This window comes from Panicum virgatum, chromosome 7K (assembly GCF_016808335.1).
Source record: "Panicum virgatum strain AP13 chromosome 7K, P.virgatum_v5, whole genome shotgun sequence".
NCBI classification, from domain to species: domain Eukaryota; kingdom Viridiplantae; phylum Streptophyta; class Magnoliopsida; order Poales; family Poaceae; genus Panicum; species Panicum virgatum.
Genome location: NC_053142.1, coordinates 6,650,896 through 6,667,233, shown reverse-complemented (window position 1 = coordinate 6,667,233; position 16,338 = coordinate 6,650,896). Strand labels below are relative to the sequence as shown.

The 16,338-nt window shown below is 49.4% G+C and overlaps 2 protein-coding genes across 8 annotated transcripts in view; one reads left to right on the top strand and one right to left on the bottom strand.

The window, feature by feature from the left end:
* The window catches only part of LOC120639682 (actin-related protein 9-like), a 42,266-nt gene extending 36,365 nt beyond the window's left edge, over nucleotides 1-5,901 (top strand). For 6 of the 7 annotated variants that reach the window (XM_039915559.1, XM_039915557.1, XM_039915554.1 and 3 more), the window contains 4 exons: nucleotides 2,580-2,625; nucleotides 2,897-2,947; nucleotides 4,636-4,782; nucleotides 5,192-5,901. In XM_039915559.1, coding sequence (XP_039771493.1) covers nucleotides 2,580-2,625; nucleotides 2,897-2,947; nucleotides 4,636-4,779 — 241 coding nt within the window. In that variant the 3' untranslated portion in view covers nucleotides 4,780-4,782; nucleotides 5,192-5,901. Of the gene's footprint in view, nucleotides 1-2,579; nucleotides 2,626-2,896; nucleotides 2,948-4,635; nucleotides 4,783-5,137 lie in introns of all 7 variants that reach the window. The other variant, XM_039915553.1, reaches the window with a different exon arrangement.
* Nucleotides 5,902-5,967: 66 nt separating this feature from the next.
* On the bottom strand, nucleotides 5,968-9,622 carry LOC120639883 (subtilisin-like protease SBT2.4). The gene is made up of 6 exons (XM_039915807.1): nucleotides 8,850-9,622; nucleotides 8,684-8,779; nucleotides 8,008-8,077; nucleotides 7,598-7,880; nucleotides 7,198-7,520; nucleotides 5,968-7,131 (listed from the first exon to the last, which is right to left on the bottom strand). Exons 1-6 carry the CDS (start codon nucleotides 9,620-9,622, stop codon nucleotides 6,181-6,183), a joined length of 2,496 nt encoding a protein of 831 aa, XP_039771741.1. The 3' UTR covers nucleotides 5,968-6,180.
* Between the last annotated feature and the right edge of the window lie 6,716 nt (nucleotides 9,623-16,338).

The window sequence follows — 16,338 nt, the reverse complement described above, 5'->3', positions numbered from 1 at the left end:
TCTCGCCGCGTTCTGATCTCCCGACACGTCGTCTTCGACGAGTCGGATTTCCCCTACTCCACCTCCTCCATACCTTCTTCTGATCCCGAGCTGGCGTCTCTGTTTCCGACTGACCCGGTGGTTCAGCCACCGTTACCTGTCTGTCCTTTTCCTGCAGGTTTTCCCGGCGCACTGGCACCACTTCCGGTGATCCCTGCTGCGCCGAGCCACGCGCGGCCCCCGGACCTCCGGTCGTGCCGCACACGGACCCGGTGTCTTCTGCTGCGCCACGCGCGGCCCCGGTGCCTTCCCCTGCACCTGAGCGGTACGCTCAGCCGGTGCAGGTGTACCGGCGTCGTCCGGCGCCGAACCCGGCGCCGCAGCGGTACGCTGAGCCGGTGCAGGTGTACCGGCGTCGTTCCGCGTCGACACCGGCGCCGCCTCCTGCTCCGGAGGCTCCTGCGACGCCGACACCGGAGCCAGTCGCCGCCGCCGCCTCCTCCGGCTCCCTCTCGAGCAGAGCCGGAGGTGTACCACCCGCCGGTCATCCATCGGGATCCTCGACATATCCATCCCATGGTGACTCGGTGGATGGCGTCCCAGGCCGTGACTCTCTCCGCCACCGAGGGAGAGCCGCGGGTCTCTCCGGTACCCTCCTCTGTCCGCGACGCCTTGGCGGATCCTCACTGGCGTCACGCGATGGAAGAGGAGTACGCGGCTCTTCTTGCCAACCAGACGTGGGATCTCGTGCCGCGTCCATCTGGTGGCAATGTGGTGACTGGCAAGTGGAACTGGACGCATAAGCGTCGGACTGACGGCACACTGGAGCGCTATAAGGCTTGCTGGGTTCTCCGGGGGTTCACTCAGCGGCCTGGTGTGGACTATGATGAGACCTTCAGCCCGGTCGTGAAGCCCGCTACGGTGCGCACGGTCCTCTCACTTGCGCTCTCGCGCACTTGGCCTGTGCACCAGCTGGACGTGAAGAATGCATTTCTTCACGGCACCTTGTCAGAGACCGTTTACTGCTTTCAGCCTGCGGGATTTGTGGACTCGAGTCGTCCGGATATGGTCTGTCGGCTCAACAAGTCTCTCTATGGACTCAAGCAGGCTCCACGGGCATGGTACTCTCGGTTCGCCACGTTCTTGCTGACACTGGGGTTCACCGAAGCAAGTCTGACACGTCTCTCTTCATCTACCGCCGTGGGGATGAGACGGCATATCTGCTGCTATATGTCGATGACATTGTGCTCACAGCTTCCAGTCAGCAGTTGCTTCAGAGTGTCATCTCCTCTTTGCAACAGGAGTTCTCTATGAAGGATCTTGGTCAGCTCCACCACTTCTTGTGCGTCACTGTTGAGCCTCGCCCGTCTGGTCTCCTTCTGCACCAGCGGCAGTACGCCCTCGATATTCTGGAGCGGGTTGGGATGACTGATTGCAAGTCCTGCTCCACTTCAGTCGACACTCAGGCGAAGCTGTCTGCTGATCTGGGTGATCCGGTGGCTGACCCTACAGCCTACCGGAATCTGGCTGGCGCTTTGCAGTACCGCACCTTCACCAGGCCGGACCTCACCTACGCTGTTCAGCAGGTCTGTCTCCACATGCATGATCCCCGGGAGTCACACCTTGCTGCGCTGAAGCGTCTCCTCCGGTACGTCCGTGGCACTGTGGACCTCGGCCTGGTACTTCACCGCTCGTCCTCTGCTGAGCTGGTAGTCTACACCGACGCTGACTGGGCTGGCTGCCCGGACACTCGTCGCTCCACCTCCGGCTACGCCGTCTTCCTGGGCGGCAACCTGGTCTCCTGGTCGTCCAAGCGGCAGCCGGTTGTCTCCCGCTCCAGTGCCGAGGCGGAGTACCGGGCTGTCGCTAATGGCGTGGCGGAGGCGTCCTGGCTGCGACAGCTCTTGGCGGAGCTCCACAGCCCGCTCGCCAAGAGCACGCTCGTCTACTGCGACAACGTCAGCGCCGTGTATCTCTCCACCAACCCCGTCCAGCATCAGCGGACGAAGCACGTGGAGATCGACCTACACTTCGTGCGCGATAGAGTCGCCATCGGCGATGTTCGGGTACTCCATGTCCCGACTACCTCCCAGTTTGCAGACATCTTCACGAAGGGGCTGCCCTCGTCGACCTTCTCGGAGTTTCGATCCAGCCTCAACGTAGCCGGTGGCTAGTTGTGGCTGCGGGGGGGTTTTAGCCCTTTTGTGCTCTACTTGTACTCTCATCTTGTCCAGTCTTGAACACCGCTGCGTCGGTTGTTCAGACTGCGGGGGGTGTTAGCTTTCTTGTTGTCCAGTCTTGAACACCGCTGCGCCGATAGTTCAGACTGCGGGGGTGTGTTGGAGTATATTGAGCCCATGTGTATAGAGGCCCATCTAGAGGCCCATGTATAGGATCTATATATACCCACCCATCTAGGGTTGGAGGAATATACTAATTATTCCCGTCATTACCTTCTTTAAAATTAAGGCTACGCTGAAATGAACATTCTGATGCCATTAGCCCAATTTTGGACAAAAAAGTAAAATGCAAATTCTCATCAATGTATGCTATTTCCTGACCTTCAAAGGTTTGTTTATCTACTAAACTTTTATTTGCAGGATTCTCAATAAAATTCCAGCAAACCAATCTGTTGAGAGAGTTGAGGTGTGTCCTGTAAACTTAAAGTGATGGATTGATTCTTTTCTCTTTAATTAGTAATGCTTGCTCTATCTCTTGAGATTATTGCCTGAAGTTATATGATAGGTTTGTTCCTGGATTTACATTCAATCTACTCCCTACATTCCAACCTATAGGTCGTTTTGGCATTTCTAGGTTCAATAGTTTTGAGTATTAGAGATTGATGTTGTTGCGAGTCCATAATCTACAACATTTATCTTTAGTTTCTTGTTTCTTAACCTCTCATTTGAAATTGTAGGTGCTGCAGTCTAGGACTTATCCGTTATTTGTTCCATGGAAAGGTGGAGTGGTAAGTTACATCTTTTCTCCACTGAAAAGTATACTGTCAATTATCCTTTATAGCTTGTGCGAAATTTGGGTGTAGCAAACTCAATATGACATAAGATCTTATAGGTCATGACGTGAGTTTGAGGTTTTGAGCCGTGCCAACAAAATTTAATTAAATATTTGTGATCCTTCTAGTCCGCACTAGGCTTGAGGGTGCCCAGAGGGGCAAAGGGGAGCATTATTTTCCAAATCTTAGCAGTAACTGGCTACCTCCATGAACTGAAAAACCCTGGCAGATACTGAGAGAAAGTGAACCCATTGAGAGCATGCCATACTAGAAGTTGAAAAATATTGGGAGTTTCAGATAAAAAAAATGAGAAAAATGAAATGCATAACCAACTCTTTTGGTTAATGTATGGAAAATTTCAAAATGATTTTTTGAAAGCTTACGGTGTGCTGAAGTGCATCAAAGTTTGATATATTCTGGTCCAGTACCTAGTGTCCTAGTGTGCAGGGGCGGAACCAGTAGGGGGGCTGAGGGGGCTCCTGCCCCCCCTACTGACTGCAACCTCCATTAGAAGAGGAGGGAAGAAAGCATCAGCCCTCCCTACATCTCAAATCCACCACTGCTAGTGTGATGCATTATCTAGTAATATGTTTTCTTGTCTACTGTTTGCTTCAGACTAGACTTTTGATTTTGAAGAAGTCAGTTTCCCTGTGGCTGGTTTAGTTTCTTCTTTTCCCCTGTAAATAGTTCTATAAAATACTTTATTTTTATGCTTAATATAAGCTTAGGCTATGCTCTATTGTCATCCTCGGGAAATAGTAGTAACATGCTCTCCATACCCTGTGCTAATAAGATAACCTGATGCAAGTTTTTTAGAATAGAATTTTCCTTTTTAGGAAAATCACATTTTTTTCTCTTTGATCCCTAACACAAGAATTTAAGGCTAATTTATTTTGGCTCTATATTCAAAACTAGACTTCAACTAGTGTTTCTGCACAATATATCACTTGTAGCCATAAAATTAATATAGCATAAAAGCACTTTGAATTATAAATCTAGCTGTATAGTTTTTACACCCTTAACACACGAAGTTCCAAAAAACAAGCGCATCTTGTATTTTTTAACGGAGGGAGTACTCCTTATAAAGGTAAGCAAGAGCATAGTGTAATTTCAGATGTAACTAGGACTCTTGAGGAATGAACATACATATTTGGACTCTACCTTAAGCATAAACATGGAGGACAACGGCAGCTAGACTAGTGAAACCCAAGCCCAGGAACTTACCCGGCCACTCGGTCAGGCACCTTCATAGATAGCACAAGCAACCAGATGATCTTGACCTGGAAACAACTGACCATCCTGTTCAAGGAGACAACCAAATCCACAGAAGAAGCTTGGCAATTTGACTTTAGGAGTTTTGGTACCATATCATGTGCCAAAGCAAGGGATTTCTCAACCATGAACAAAAGGATTGTGGTGGTTGCATCCAAAATTTCACTCTTTACGTAGCCTAACAGTTTTTTGGATAAACTTTGCTGTGGGCACCCAAGCAGCTAAAAAGAAGAGGATCTGTCTGATTTGAGAAACTGGGTAATGGACTGTTAGCAGTAAGATTGAAATTAGTGATGCATCTTGTGCTTTGTTTCCCCCTTTTTGTTGGCCTGTGTTCCATATTCCTGGATCTTTACTTTACTTTGGTGCAGATTTTGGGCGTCCTGGATACTGGTAGGGATGCTTGGATTCATAGAGAAGATTGGATTAAAAATGGTGTTCACATAGGGAGTGGCAGAAAATATAAGGATTCCTACTTTCTTCAGGCGCAAGTAATGTGCTACTACAACATATAGCAGGTGCTCTCTCTGTGTTCTATGCATTTTAAATGCATGTTATTTAAATGATGAGTGCTAACTTATATGTTAACATTTATGCCATACATTATAAAGAATTGTGGTGTCTTTTCATGGCATGGCCCTTGATGCTTGATTCTTGCAAACCATATTCAAGGACACTGTTCGAAACCACATATTATCAGTCCCGCTTTATTGTGGAGCACATGTTTCCTGTTTGACACGAGATACTTGATTATGCATTAGCATAAGGAAACAACCCAAGTATGATGAGCCCGACAAATTAGGCATTTGGTTTAAACTGTGATGTGCATGGGAGGTCAACGGTTCTTATTAACTTTTCATTATGTTATTGCAGATCGGCTATCATATCACCGAGTTCCTAACACATCCAGGCCCTTCATTTTTGCAGGTTGTTTGACAGCGAACCATCTTAGGATATGATCTGTGGACAGCAATTAACTTGGATACATGATGCATCATCTGTTTCATGCATTGTGTGCTGTCTTGTTGGGTTCTAGGGTCATCAACAACCAAGGGGCCTGGATGAAATCTTGTAAGTTAGAAGTAGAACGGTCTGGTTGTAAAGACGTACTCATGTTTGATTGTTGCAACTTATAACATTTATGAGATCTCTGCTAACTCCGGTATGAGCTTCGGGTTCATAATGGAAACGAACAGTGTGGCAGTTTTGGCCTTGCTTCATATGCTGCATCAGTGTGGAACATGGGAACAATTGGTCAGAATGAGAAGACTTCGCTGAGCCCATGGGCACGAGGAAGGAATCCAGTCCTACCATCCCTACTTCCCTAGACCCCGACCCTGGAGTATCTCTGGCAGACTGACTTCTAGCAAACTGACCTGCTTGCCGTCGCCATTTTAAGCTGCAACCGAGAAAACCATGCTTCTGCAGTGTAAAAACAGGTTAGTAGGATGTGAAAAAGTGTGATACGGCTAGTTTGGTAAACCTTGTGGAGTAGGTAGGCAAATAAAAGGTATATAGAGTGATATTTGGCTAGTTTGCTGGACGTTTTCTAATAAGTTGGCAAATGTTTGAGAGGGGTGTAGAAGTTCAAGCAAAGAAGTTTATAATAGAAATTCAAGAATGTAATGGATCTAGTATATGCTATCTCCTTTTCCTTTTTCCTTAACTTTGCCGCAGCCGATTTGTCAATAGAAGGCAAAGAATATACTACCACTACAATACCATCAAAGCTGCAACCAGTTCCTTCCAGTTACAACGATAGATGTAACGTAGCACACAGCTTTGAATTGTTTTTGTATTTTCAAAACAAAACTTCGATTTTTGCAAGACTAGAATAGATTTTAGCATATATTCGTCGGTTCACTAGAGTCTAGAGACCAACTTAATCAGCTGCCGACCTGAACGGCTGCATTCTGTCATGTCGTCGCAAGGGGCCGCACGGCCAGCGGCAGCCTCGCCAGGTGACCCAAGCTCCCAGTAAGAACGATCTCACCGAAGCTGAACGCCCCAGACGCCCTGGTCACACTGAGCTCGACCGCCAGCTCCCGCGTTTCCCCGGGTGCCACCTCGAACCACCCTGGCCGCACGGCGACTTCCACGCCGGCCGGCGGCAGCGTGGAGCAGAGGTACGTCTCGGCGTCGCTCGCCACGTTCGTGACCCTGCGCCGGATGGATAGGGATCCCCGCAGCGCGGACACGGTGACGGACGGCACGTTGAGGTCCGCTGGAGAAGCCAGCGGCGGCACCTGGCACGCCACGCCGGTGGCGGCCCGGACGTCGTCGGGGCTAAGCTGCGGTAAGGAGCAAAGGAAGGCGACGTAGTCGTGGGGCTCTGGCGCGATGACCAGCCCGGGGTCCAACGCGCCGGCGGGGTTCACGAACCCGGCGCCGCAGTCGAATGGCGTCGCGGGGACCAACGAGCCGATCTCGAAGTCCTCCGACATGATCGGGACCTTGCGCTCGTCGTGCCTCCGCGCGGTGGTGGACAGCGCTGAGGCGATGGCTGCCGGCCCCCACGACGGGTGCCTCCGGTTGATGAGTGCCGCGACGCCGCCGACGTGCGGCGCTGCCATGCTGGTGCCCGAGACCATCGCGAAATGGTTGCCGGCGAGGATTGGCTGGTTGACGCTGGGGGCGCTCCAGGCCGCCCATATCTGGTCGCCTGGCGCGAGGATGTCCGGCTTGAGTACGTCTGCCGGCGTCGACTCCCCGTCGGTGACGTCGGGCCCTCGCGACGAGTACCGCGCCACCACCGGAGCCACGTCCGTGAACGTGGCCACTCTTCCCTCCGCAATCGCTGCGGCGGCGCCGAACATGGTCGCATTGCCCGCGTAGACCGTGTGCGCCGCGTAGTACGACCACATCACCTGCCACGAACGTCGCAATCAGCGCCGCACCAAAGACGAACTGCAGCTGATCGATAAGTCGATCACCTGAGCATCGGCGACTCGGGGGACCATGACGCCGGGAACACGGAAAGGCAGCGGCTGCGCTAGGAAGTCGCCGTACTGCTCGCTGGCCACGAGGACGAAACCGGCGAACCCGAGAGCCTCCGCCACGTCGAGGATGGCGGTCACCGTCGACGTGCCGTTGTAGAAGCCCCGCGAGAAGGAGCAGACGACGATGCTTCCCCGCAGAACGCCGGCGCGCCAGCGCAGCGCCTCCGTGTCCTGGCATTCCTCCGCGCGTTCCATGCTGGCGGCGTCCGGCGCCGCGGCGTCCTTGGCCGCGACGAGCCTGTACTCGAGCGTGGGCGCTGCGAGAAATGATCCTCGTCGTGACTGCGCATAGCTTGATGGAAACAAGAGCTAGGAGAGTCGCTAGTACTAGTACCTGACAAGCCGAGTCCCGGTACGTGGCGACCGTCGCCGAGGAGCAGCCTCGACGTGTATCTCCGGCCGGTGGTGCTGGCGGCGACGGTCGTCACCCACGGGCTGTAGGAGACGACGGAGGACTCGGCCGGCCCTCGGTTGCCGGCAGCCTGCGCGATAAACACGCCGGCTCTCCTTGCCGACAGCAGCACAATGTCCAGCATGCTGAGGAACGTGACTTTGCTGGTCGGACGCTCATCTGGTCCAACGGACAGTACCAGCACGTCCACCTTGTCCTGGGTTGCCTGATCAACACAATGGGAATTACAAAGGTTTTCACGATTTGCTTCCCTAAAATTTCGAGAATTTTAGACATTCAATTGTTTCCGGCAATTTTTATGTAAAACTCCAGCATTACAAATAATGTCTTACTTGATCTATGGCGGCGATGAGATCAGCCATGGTTCCTCCTGCTGGGTATACCGCCTTGTACACAGCTAACCTGCAATTTACAGAACCCAACACGCACATTGGAAAACAGAGCACTTCTGCCCGTAACAAAACAGAGTGACATTTTGAGCGTTGACGTCGGAGTCTCTAAACATAGTTTTGACCACTAGTTTCCTACTATAATACATTGATAAGCCATAACCAAATTCTATGATTACAAAACTATATTTAATTTTTTGGAAAAAATTTAACCATACAATTTGTGAATATTCAGGGCTAATTTGCCAGAGCTTCGGCTTCTCCGGTGGAGCTAAAACCATTTTAAAAAGTGTTTGGCAAAACAGTTTCTTCTGTATTTTGTAAAATTGATGTGAGAGTGAAATGTCCGATATGCCCATAGCTTTGTGATTTGTTTGCTTGTGTAAGTGAAAAATAACAGTTCTATTTTCTCTCTTTCTTTTTCCTTTATTTTCTTCTTAATAAATTTATTTATGGCTTGTACCTCCAACTCTCTTTAATCCCCATCTAACCGAACAAGCACGACATCCTATAGTGAGTTGTTCCAGTGTAGAGGTAAATTATGTTTTTTTTTTCATGTAATCTAAAGCCAGATCATATAGCAAACATAACTAATGCTTGGTGTCATGCATTGCCTTGCCTTGCACTTGGCGCCATGCCGCTTGCGAAGCCGTACATTGCGCCGCCGACAACCACCGGCACTCCCTGGTTCCCCGCCGCTATTGAAGCAACATGGCTGCAAAACAAACTAAACTGCTTCCATACCGTTCTTCAGAACTTCCTGTAAATTGTAATACAAAGCACACCTGCCGTGCCCCTCGGCGTCGAACGGCGACAGGTCGCGCGAGGGGTCGAGCGGAAGCACCGCCGCCGCGCCACCAGCGAAGTACCTCGCCGTGACGATCTTGCCGTTGCACGCGCCAGGCGGGAACATGGGCCCGACGCTGCAAGCACCCCCGGCGGTGAACGGCGGCCGGGCCCCCACGCCATCATCGTCGTCATCAGCCCGTGCACGTGGCACGTACGCGAAGCTGGGGTGTGCGGGGTCGATGCCGGAGTCGACGACCCCGACCAGAACCCCCTCCCCGTCGTCCGCTCCGCCGCCGCCGTCCCAGTGCCGCCGCCACACGCCGTTGGGCGGGCCGAGAAACTGCGGCGTGTACGTGGTCATGAGCCGCGTTCCCACGTCCTCCTCAACAGCGGCCACCTCCGGCGCAGCCCGCAGCCTCTCCGCCAGGGAGGCGGTCGCGTGGATGGCAAATCCGTTGACGGCGTGTTGGAAGCTGTAGATCTTCCGGCAGTGGTACGAGCCGCCGCCGCCGCCGCCGCCTTCATCCACAGCGGCGCGCCGGAGGAGGCGGTCGTGGAACCGTGCCTCCCTCCTCTTCTGTGCTCGGTGCCACGTCGCGTTCCGATCAACACCTCGCTGGATCGCCGCGGCCAAGGGCTCGCCGTGCAACAACACGAGGTAGATGGATGGCTTCTCCTCCTGGTCTCTCGCCGCCCTTGCCGACACTGCTGATGCCGCCACCGCTGCAAAGAGCAAGCGGAGCAAGAAGCCGCGATGACGAGACGACATTGCATCTCGTCACATGTTCAGCATTCGCATGGAAGCTACCTTGAGTTTATCACTCCAACTTTATGTAACTGTAACCGGCTTATTTCGCTGAAAACTGTAGTTTGGTCGGTCAGCAAATCCGGAAGAAATGCTGTTATGTCGAGATTTTTTCTATGCATGTTAATTTGTTGGAAGTTGAGTGCTAAACTTTAGCATCATTAGTATTTATATACATGCTAAATTTTTTTAGTTTTGGCTAAAGTTTAGCCCAGACTATTAGCACTCTCGTTTGGATGAAGATCTGTTTGGGAGCACTCAACTCAAAAAAAAATAGATCGACTCCACCTTGATACTAAAAAAAATCATGGAGCTGGTACACCTGTTTGATTGATTACGTGGCTCCAACTCCCGAAATAGAATTTGGTGGGAATGCCCTATTTTACCCATGGTGAATGAATGATTGTTGCTTTTAAAGCATACAGTAATGTTTTAGTTTTTTTGATGTAGCTACAGTACCATGGTTCGAAATGTTCCAATCACTACAAGATCCCACCAAATAAAAATATTGTAACGAACAAAAGGTTCAAACGTTATAAGTATTTAAATTGCATAACTTAAACTCTGAATGTTTTGAGTTGAGCTCGTGATTTTCTATCAACTTTGGCTGCTTCGATCTACGATATCCGTGGATCAAAACATGTATCCACTTTTACAAAAGTTGTAGACCATAATCCCAAGAGCAATCTTAGTCTAACGTTTTGTTATGTTTCCTTTTAAAATTGTGAGTAAAATTGAATCAAAGTCGTTGACTTCAAGCGACAGTAGATCTGAACTGGTCCTTCACTAATGTGAACCAACATAACCACCGAGCTGCACCGCCGCCGGTCCTCCATCCCCCTCCAATTCCTTGCACCCATGCCACCTCCACCCCCTGACCTCCCTCCTCCATTGCACATCGTTGAGCTCTAGCCACCCCCATGCTGAGAATTTCAGATCACGAGCCGTCATTGCCTTCCCCATCCTGAGCTCCACCAATCGTCAAAATCCACCTTCTAGCCATCATTAGCTCCATCCAACCTGAAAAGTCGGTCGCTGGTGAGCCCTTCATGCTCTCGCTATCTGCTCGTGTTCATCGGCATAGCGGCTAGAACGCCTACTAAACTAGCCCTTGAGCCTAGCTGCCGGACGTGCCTAGGCCAGCACCTTAGCTGTCTGGTCGCTGGAGCCGGCTGGTCGTGGAAGCTGGTGCTTGGAAGGGGCGGCGACACACCCTCGGCGCTTGTTCTCCAGGGTGGCGGCGGCGGCGGCGGTGGGAGATAGAGCCGCTCGAGAAGAAGGGGGGCGCCTGTCTGTCTTCTTTTCTCACGAACTGATACGTTGTCGTGTAACCAGTGGGCAGTGATGCGTAATTTTATTTCAACTCCATGAAAATGTCTGTAACTGTGTTTTCGAAGCACCCCTTGAGGGCTCCATGAAAAACATGGAGGGTTTATTTGTTTCTAGGGGCAAAATTTTATTATAAAACCAATTGCAGAATCTTAGAGCTAAATAGCGAGACGAATCTAATGAGGTATACTAATTCATAATTAGCGAATGGTACTGTAGCATTACTGTTGCAAATTATGGATTAATTAGACTTATTAGATTCGTGTCGTGAATTAGCACTCATCTGTCAAAAAAATATAAATAAAATTTATTTAATACTTTTAAATAGTAAGATTCTATTTGATGTGACAAGAACTAAATTTAAGTACGAGGAAACAAAGAGCACCAGAGTCGGCCTCCAAATTCAGTTTTTTTTCTGGAGTTTCTGGATCTTGAGTTTTTGGAGCTAGACGTGTTTGACAGAGAGTTTGTGGAGCGGAGCTAAAAAAGTTGGAGTGAAGCTTTTCCAAACATGTCCACTGCTAGTACTTTCACCCATTAGCATTTGGATCCAAACGGAACTTTATTAATCTACAATATCATATGAAGAAAAGCTCGGTCGGAAATATGAATCTTAAAGTCGGTTAACACTCTGCGATGCAGATACAACAAAGCTAATTATAAAATCGCATTTGTAGTAACATGGAACATAAATATTTTTTAGATTCTAGATGGGTATTTCGACTTGAGATGAATGAAACATGCTGATTCTCCGGCTCTCCGCTCATGGGTTTATACGTTAACCTAAAAGGATTTGCATGGAAACAACAAAGCCTCAATGTGTTTTGGCCGTGAGCCTTGAGGTGCCACACAGTCTGACAGACTAACCAGTGTGGATTCGACAGGCGTCATTCGATCTGGACATCAAGATGTCCTGATGACTTGAATTTCAGTTTGCGCTAGTTATGACTTGTTACGTGGACTATCCGACGCCCGGACGACAATTAACAATTTTTCACCACGCAGGGTAAGATGGATGAATTCGAACCATAATTGCTTTTAGCTGATGGTGAGGTGCTTGACCTGCTTTTGTCCTTGATCGATCTCCGGATTTTCTATCTACCTTCCGGAAGAAAAAAACGTTCCACATTGCACAATGTATAAGACTCGTGCTAGGTGCTCCAACGGCTGAAGACTCGTGCCAGGTGCTCCAACGGCTGCGAATTGTGCAGGCGAACTCCCCGCAGCAAGTTCTCCCATCGCAAAAATAGTTCCACCTGGACACGTGGTGGTTTGATATTGGAGACTGGTGGGGTGGTGGCTCTAGTGCTGGCTATCTCAAGTTTAGATGGTTGAATAAAAAATATTCTAGCAGACTCTTCACTAAGCTCATGTTCTTGAGTTTCTAGAAATCTCTCTATTATAAATTAGAATTGAGGGTTATTGTTAGACTTGAAGCAATTTTGAAAGCCCATGAAAAATAGAGACAGCCCCTATTCAACATTTGGAGGGACGGATTTAGAGACTATTGCTGATTTTTTTTAGATTACACAGTACAACTCAAACATCCACAGCGTACATACACTCACCTCTATGCACACATGCGCGCAAACCCTACCCTTATGAGCATTTTCGAAGACTGAGCCGATAAATTCTCAAGATTGATTAAGTAACCACAGATGTCTCGCTATCAACGGGATTAAAGAATGGACTAAAGAGCCCAACTCCTTATACGTAAATACCTTGGAATGAGGGATACCATGTCTTAGGAAGTACATGGGATCGTCTTTACACATAATGATCCATGTCAATTACCTATCTATGGAACTAAATGGCCGGCCATACTGTAGACCATCCGTACGACCTCCTCTTTTTAATACGTCAACTTTCCGTTGCATGCTGCATGCACATAAGAGGGCTAAGGAGAGAAGTAAAATCGCATGCTACATGCATGTGGGGGGCCAATGAGAAAAGTAAAATGAAGGAATGATGTAACCCCATGCATGTATATCAGTATATGTGAGGGGAGAAAAGATTGGGTAGTCACGCATGCATATTATTTCAAAATAAAAAATAGCGTAGTTTCAAAATTGAGCATCGAAATAAAAATCTGATTACACAGTTGTATTTGTTTCAGTAAGAGCTTCAAAACAAGATCTCACACCACTATATTCAATAATATGTTTTTTATGAGAGAAATACTTTTTAGTGTATTCTAATTTGCTTACAACTTTTATAAAAGTTGCTTATGGCTTTACAAAATGTTGCTTCATATGGCTGAGTTCAGTTAACTAGATATTGGTGTTGATATTGCGAAGATAGATTGCTTGGTGTGATTAGTGGATGAGAGTAAACAACTTTATTGGAGTATGTGAATTAACATTTATTGCATGACCAATATTAGTCAACTTTAGCTGATCAGCCGAGCATTTTAACTAATTTATTTTGATATTTTTCTATTATATCTAAAGCAATTAATGTGTCTTTGAAAAATATTATCAAAATACATGCAAGTGGGTTTTTGTTTTGAAGGTCTCTTTCAGAAGGGATGCAATTGGAATTTGAATTTGCTGCATGGTTTAAAAACTATAGCTTTTTAAGTTTTAAAATTGCTTACATGCAGCTGTCATCATTGTAAGATTTCATATGATCTGGTGGTGCGTACGTATGGACAAAATTACAACATGCCATAAGAAAGTGATTACCTAAAAAATAACCAAGGCAGATAGTTTTTGAAGCATCTGACCTAGATGGTCGGTGAAAAATAATAGATATCCAAAGATACAAATTCAAATTCAGATATATAAAACTAATGAAAATTGAAATTGAATACATCCACTTACCGTATTAAAAATGGATAGGATGGATACCCTATCTATATTTTAGTGGACACAAAATTGGAATTTTGGATGTCGGATAATTCGGAATTTTTTTCATCAGATGACAGGACCTTTTCCTTCTTTCCCCTTCTCAACAATTCTTGAGAAAGGCGAAGAGGGGCGGAGCCGGTTCCGGCATTGATCCGCCCGATTCCCTTCGCCGGCAGCCTCTTTGTCGGCAATACGACAAGGGGATTGGATGGATCGGTGGCCGGAGTAGTTTTAGCTTCTAGTTTTAGGTGGTTAGGGCTAGGTAACTAGGGTTGCTGGTGGAGTGGGCGTCGCTGCCTTCGTTCGTCTATGGGTGGAGGTGGAGAGGCTCGATCCATGATGGCGTGTTTTGCTTCAAACAGTCTTTGGGCTGTTGGTGTGTGGTGTCTACCTGTGTTGCGTGTCTGGCGGCGGCGTTGAAGATGGCGGCTTCTGGTTCGTCTGATTCTTCTCCTTCCGTGCTGGTGGATTAGGGCAACATGAGGTGTGGGTTTCCCGGTGACGAGGATAAAAGTGTTTGGTGTCCCTAACCTCTGGATTAAGACCAAATCCCCCGCGCTTAGTCAAGACGAGGCCTAGCCAGCGAGCGCCAAGTCATGGCTAGATGGACCATCCTTCGGGAAACAGCCCACAGCCCGTCAAGGATCCGCCTCGCCCGACCCCCCGCGGGAGAGTTTCGCCTCGCCCGACCCCCGCAGGACCAATCCCGCTCCGCTTGACCTCTACAAGGGGAAGCCCGCACTACCACGTGGCAGCCAGCCGACCCCGGGAAGAGAAAGGCGCCTCCGGTCAAAGAGGGGCCCCCACGAACTATCGCGTTAGGACAGTGATGGGCATGGCCGCCCCACGCTGGCTCCCACGCCTCGGTATGGATCGTGACGGTGGTTGAGTTGATGGGGCGTAGCCCAACCACTCCCTCGGAAGCCCACGCCGGAGGACGCGCTGACCGCCAAGACGGAGGACATGACCGAACGGCCACTCCCTGCAAGTAGCTACATCATCAGCAGTTCACCCGCCCATCCCTGGCCACCACGACTCGCACAGTGCCAGGGATGGGGACGAACACCCCGCGTCGCCATAGCAGGACCCACCAGGACAGACGGCGGTAGGAAGGGGTGTTGGAAGCCATCCGCCCCCCTCAACTTTTCCCTTTTTACCTATTTTCCTCTTTGTAACTGACCCTATCCCTTGAACTATAAAAGGGAAAGGGTGAGCCCCTGATAAGGGGATCAAACTTTTTTCAAATGCACACACTCACACAGAGACTAGGGAGCTCATTCCCTCTCTCGCCCGTTTGTAACCCCCTACTGCAGAATGAGTGCAAGAACAAGAGCGACTCGAACTGAACGTAGGGACATTCAACTCGAACAGGTATAATCTTTGTGTCTCCCCTTGCATTACTATTCGAGTCCATGACGTGCGCACAAATTTACTTGCTGGTAATACGGAACGTCGACACCCAGTGGCGCTCGGATGAGGGACTCGGTGTTGCGTTCATGGAATAAGGTACTTCAGGTTTCTCTCTTCTTCGCCGTTGTGCGCTCCGGTGGTGTTGGGTTCGTAAGTTTGGGGCTTTTTCTGGATCTGAAGTTTCTGTGGAAGCTTTGGGTTCCTCGAGCCTTTGTACACAAGTCCTTCCCTCTTTGACGGAGGTGCCGCCGCTTATTCTAGGGTTGTTGGTGCTACGCTATGGTTCTTCTAAAATTGGATGCTTCACATCCATAGCAGAAGAAGGTGGTATAGGGGCCAAATCGAAGTGGCCGACAGTTGATGCTCTTTCAACAGAAATCTCTTGCAATTTACCAATATTTGGAGTCCGTCCTTCGATTTGGACAGGTGTGTTTGGTGGCTTGAAACTCCTGCGTGCAGTCTCGCAGCCTCTGTTGTGGTGTTGTCGCTTTGTCCGAAGGGGAAAGATAAACAGTAGAGTTCTTATTGTGATTTCTGCTTTGCTCAGGGACTTTGCTGTGAGATTGAGATGTACTCTGTTTTAATACAAGTTGCATTTCTTTCTCAAAAAGGACGATTCGGATTTTTTCCATCCATCTTTGACCCTTGACCGCGCCACTGTCCAACCCTGGCCAAGGCGACAGTCGCGGCGCCACAACACCGGGAGACCTGCCCGTGCGCGCGCACGCATGCAGCCCGTTCTTTTTTTTAACTCAATCTCCCCAAGAGCGCGACGCGGTAAGTTTCAAAAAAAAAAAGAGCGCGGCGCGGTAGTTCCTTCCTGGTCAAAATTTCACCGTGCCCGCTTCTGCTTGCTTCTTCGTTTCCCCGCCCCCGCCAAATTTCCCACCGCCCATTTCCCTCCCTCCATTCCCCGCCAAAAAGATCCCCCAAATCCCTTAAAATCCTGATCCAGAACCCCTCCAACCCGCCATTTCCATCCGTCCCCAAGCCTCCCCTACTTCTCCCACCTCTCCCACTCCCGCCCTCTTCCCGCCGCCGCCCACCACTACTCCCCGACGGCCTCGCCCTGGCCACACCGGTAGCCGCCAT

Coding starts and splice junctions, on each gene's coding strand:
- LOC120639883 (XM_039915807.1), bottom strand. CDS start 9,622: ATGTCGTCTCGTCATCGCGGCTTCTTGCTCCGCTTGCTCTTTGCAGCG. Junction 7,521..7,597: donor ACCGGGACTCGGCTTGTCAG/GTACTAGTACTA, acceptor CATTTCTCGCAG/CGCCCACGCTCGAGTACAGG. Junction 7,132..7,197: donor CCCGAGTCGCCGATGCTCAG/GTGATCGACTTA, acceptor CGTTCGTGGCAG/GTGATGTGGTCGTACTACGC.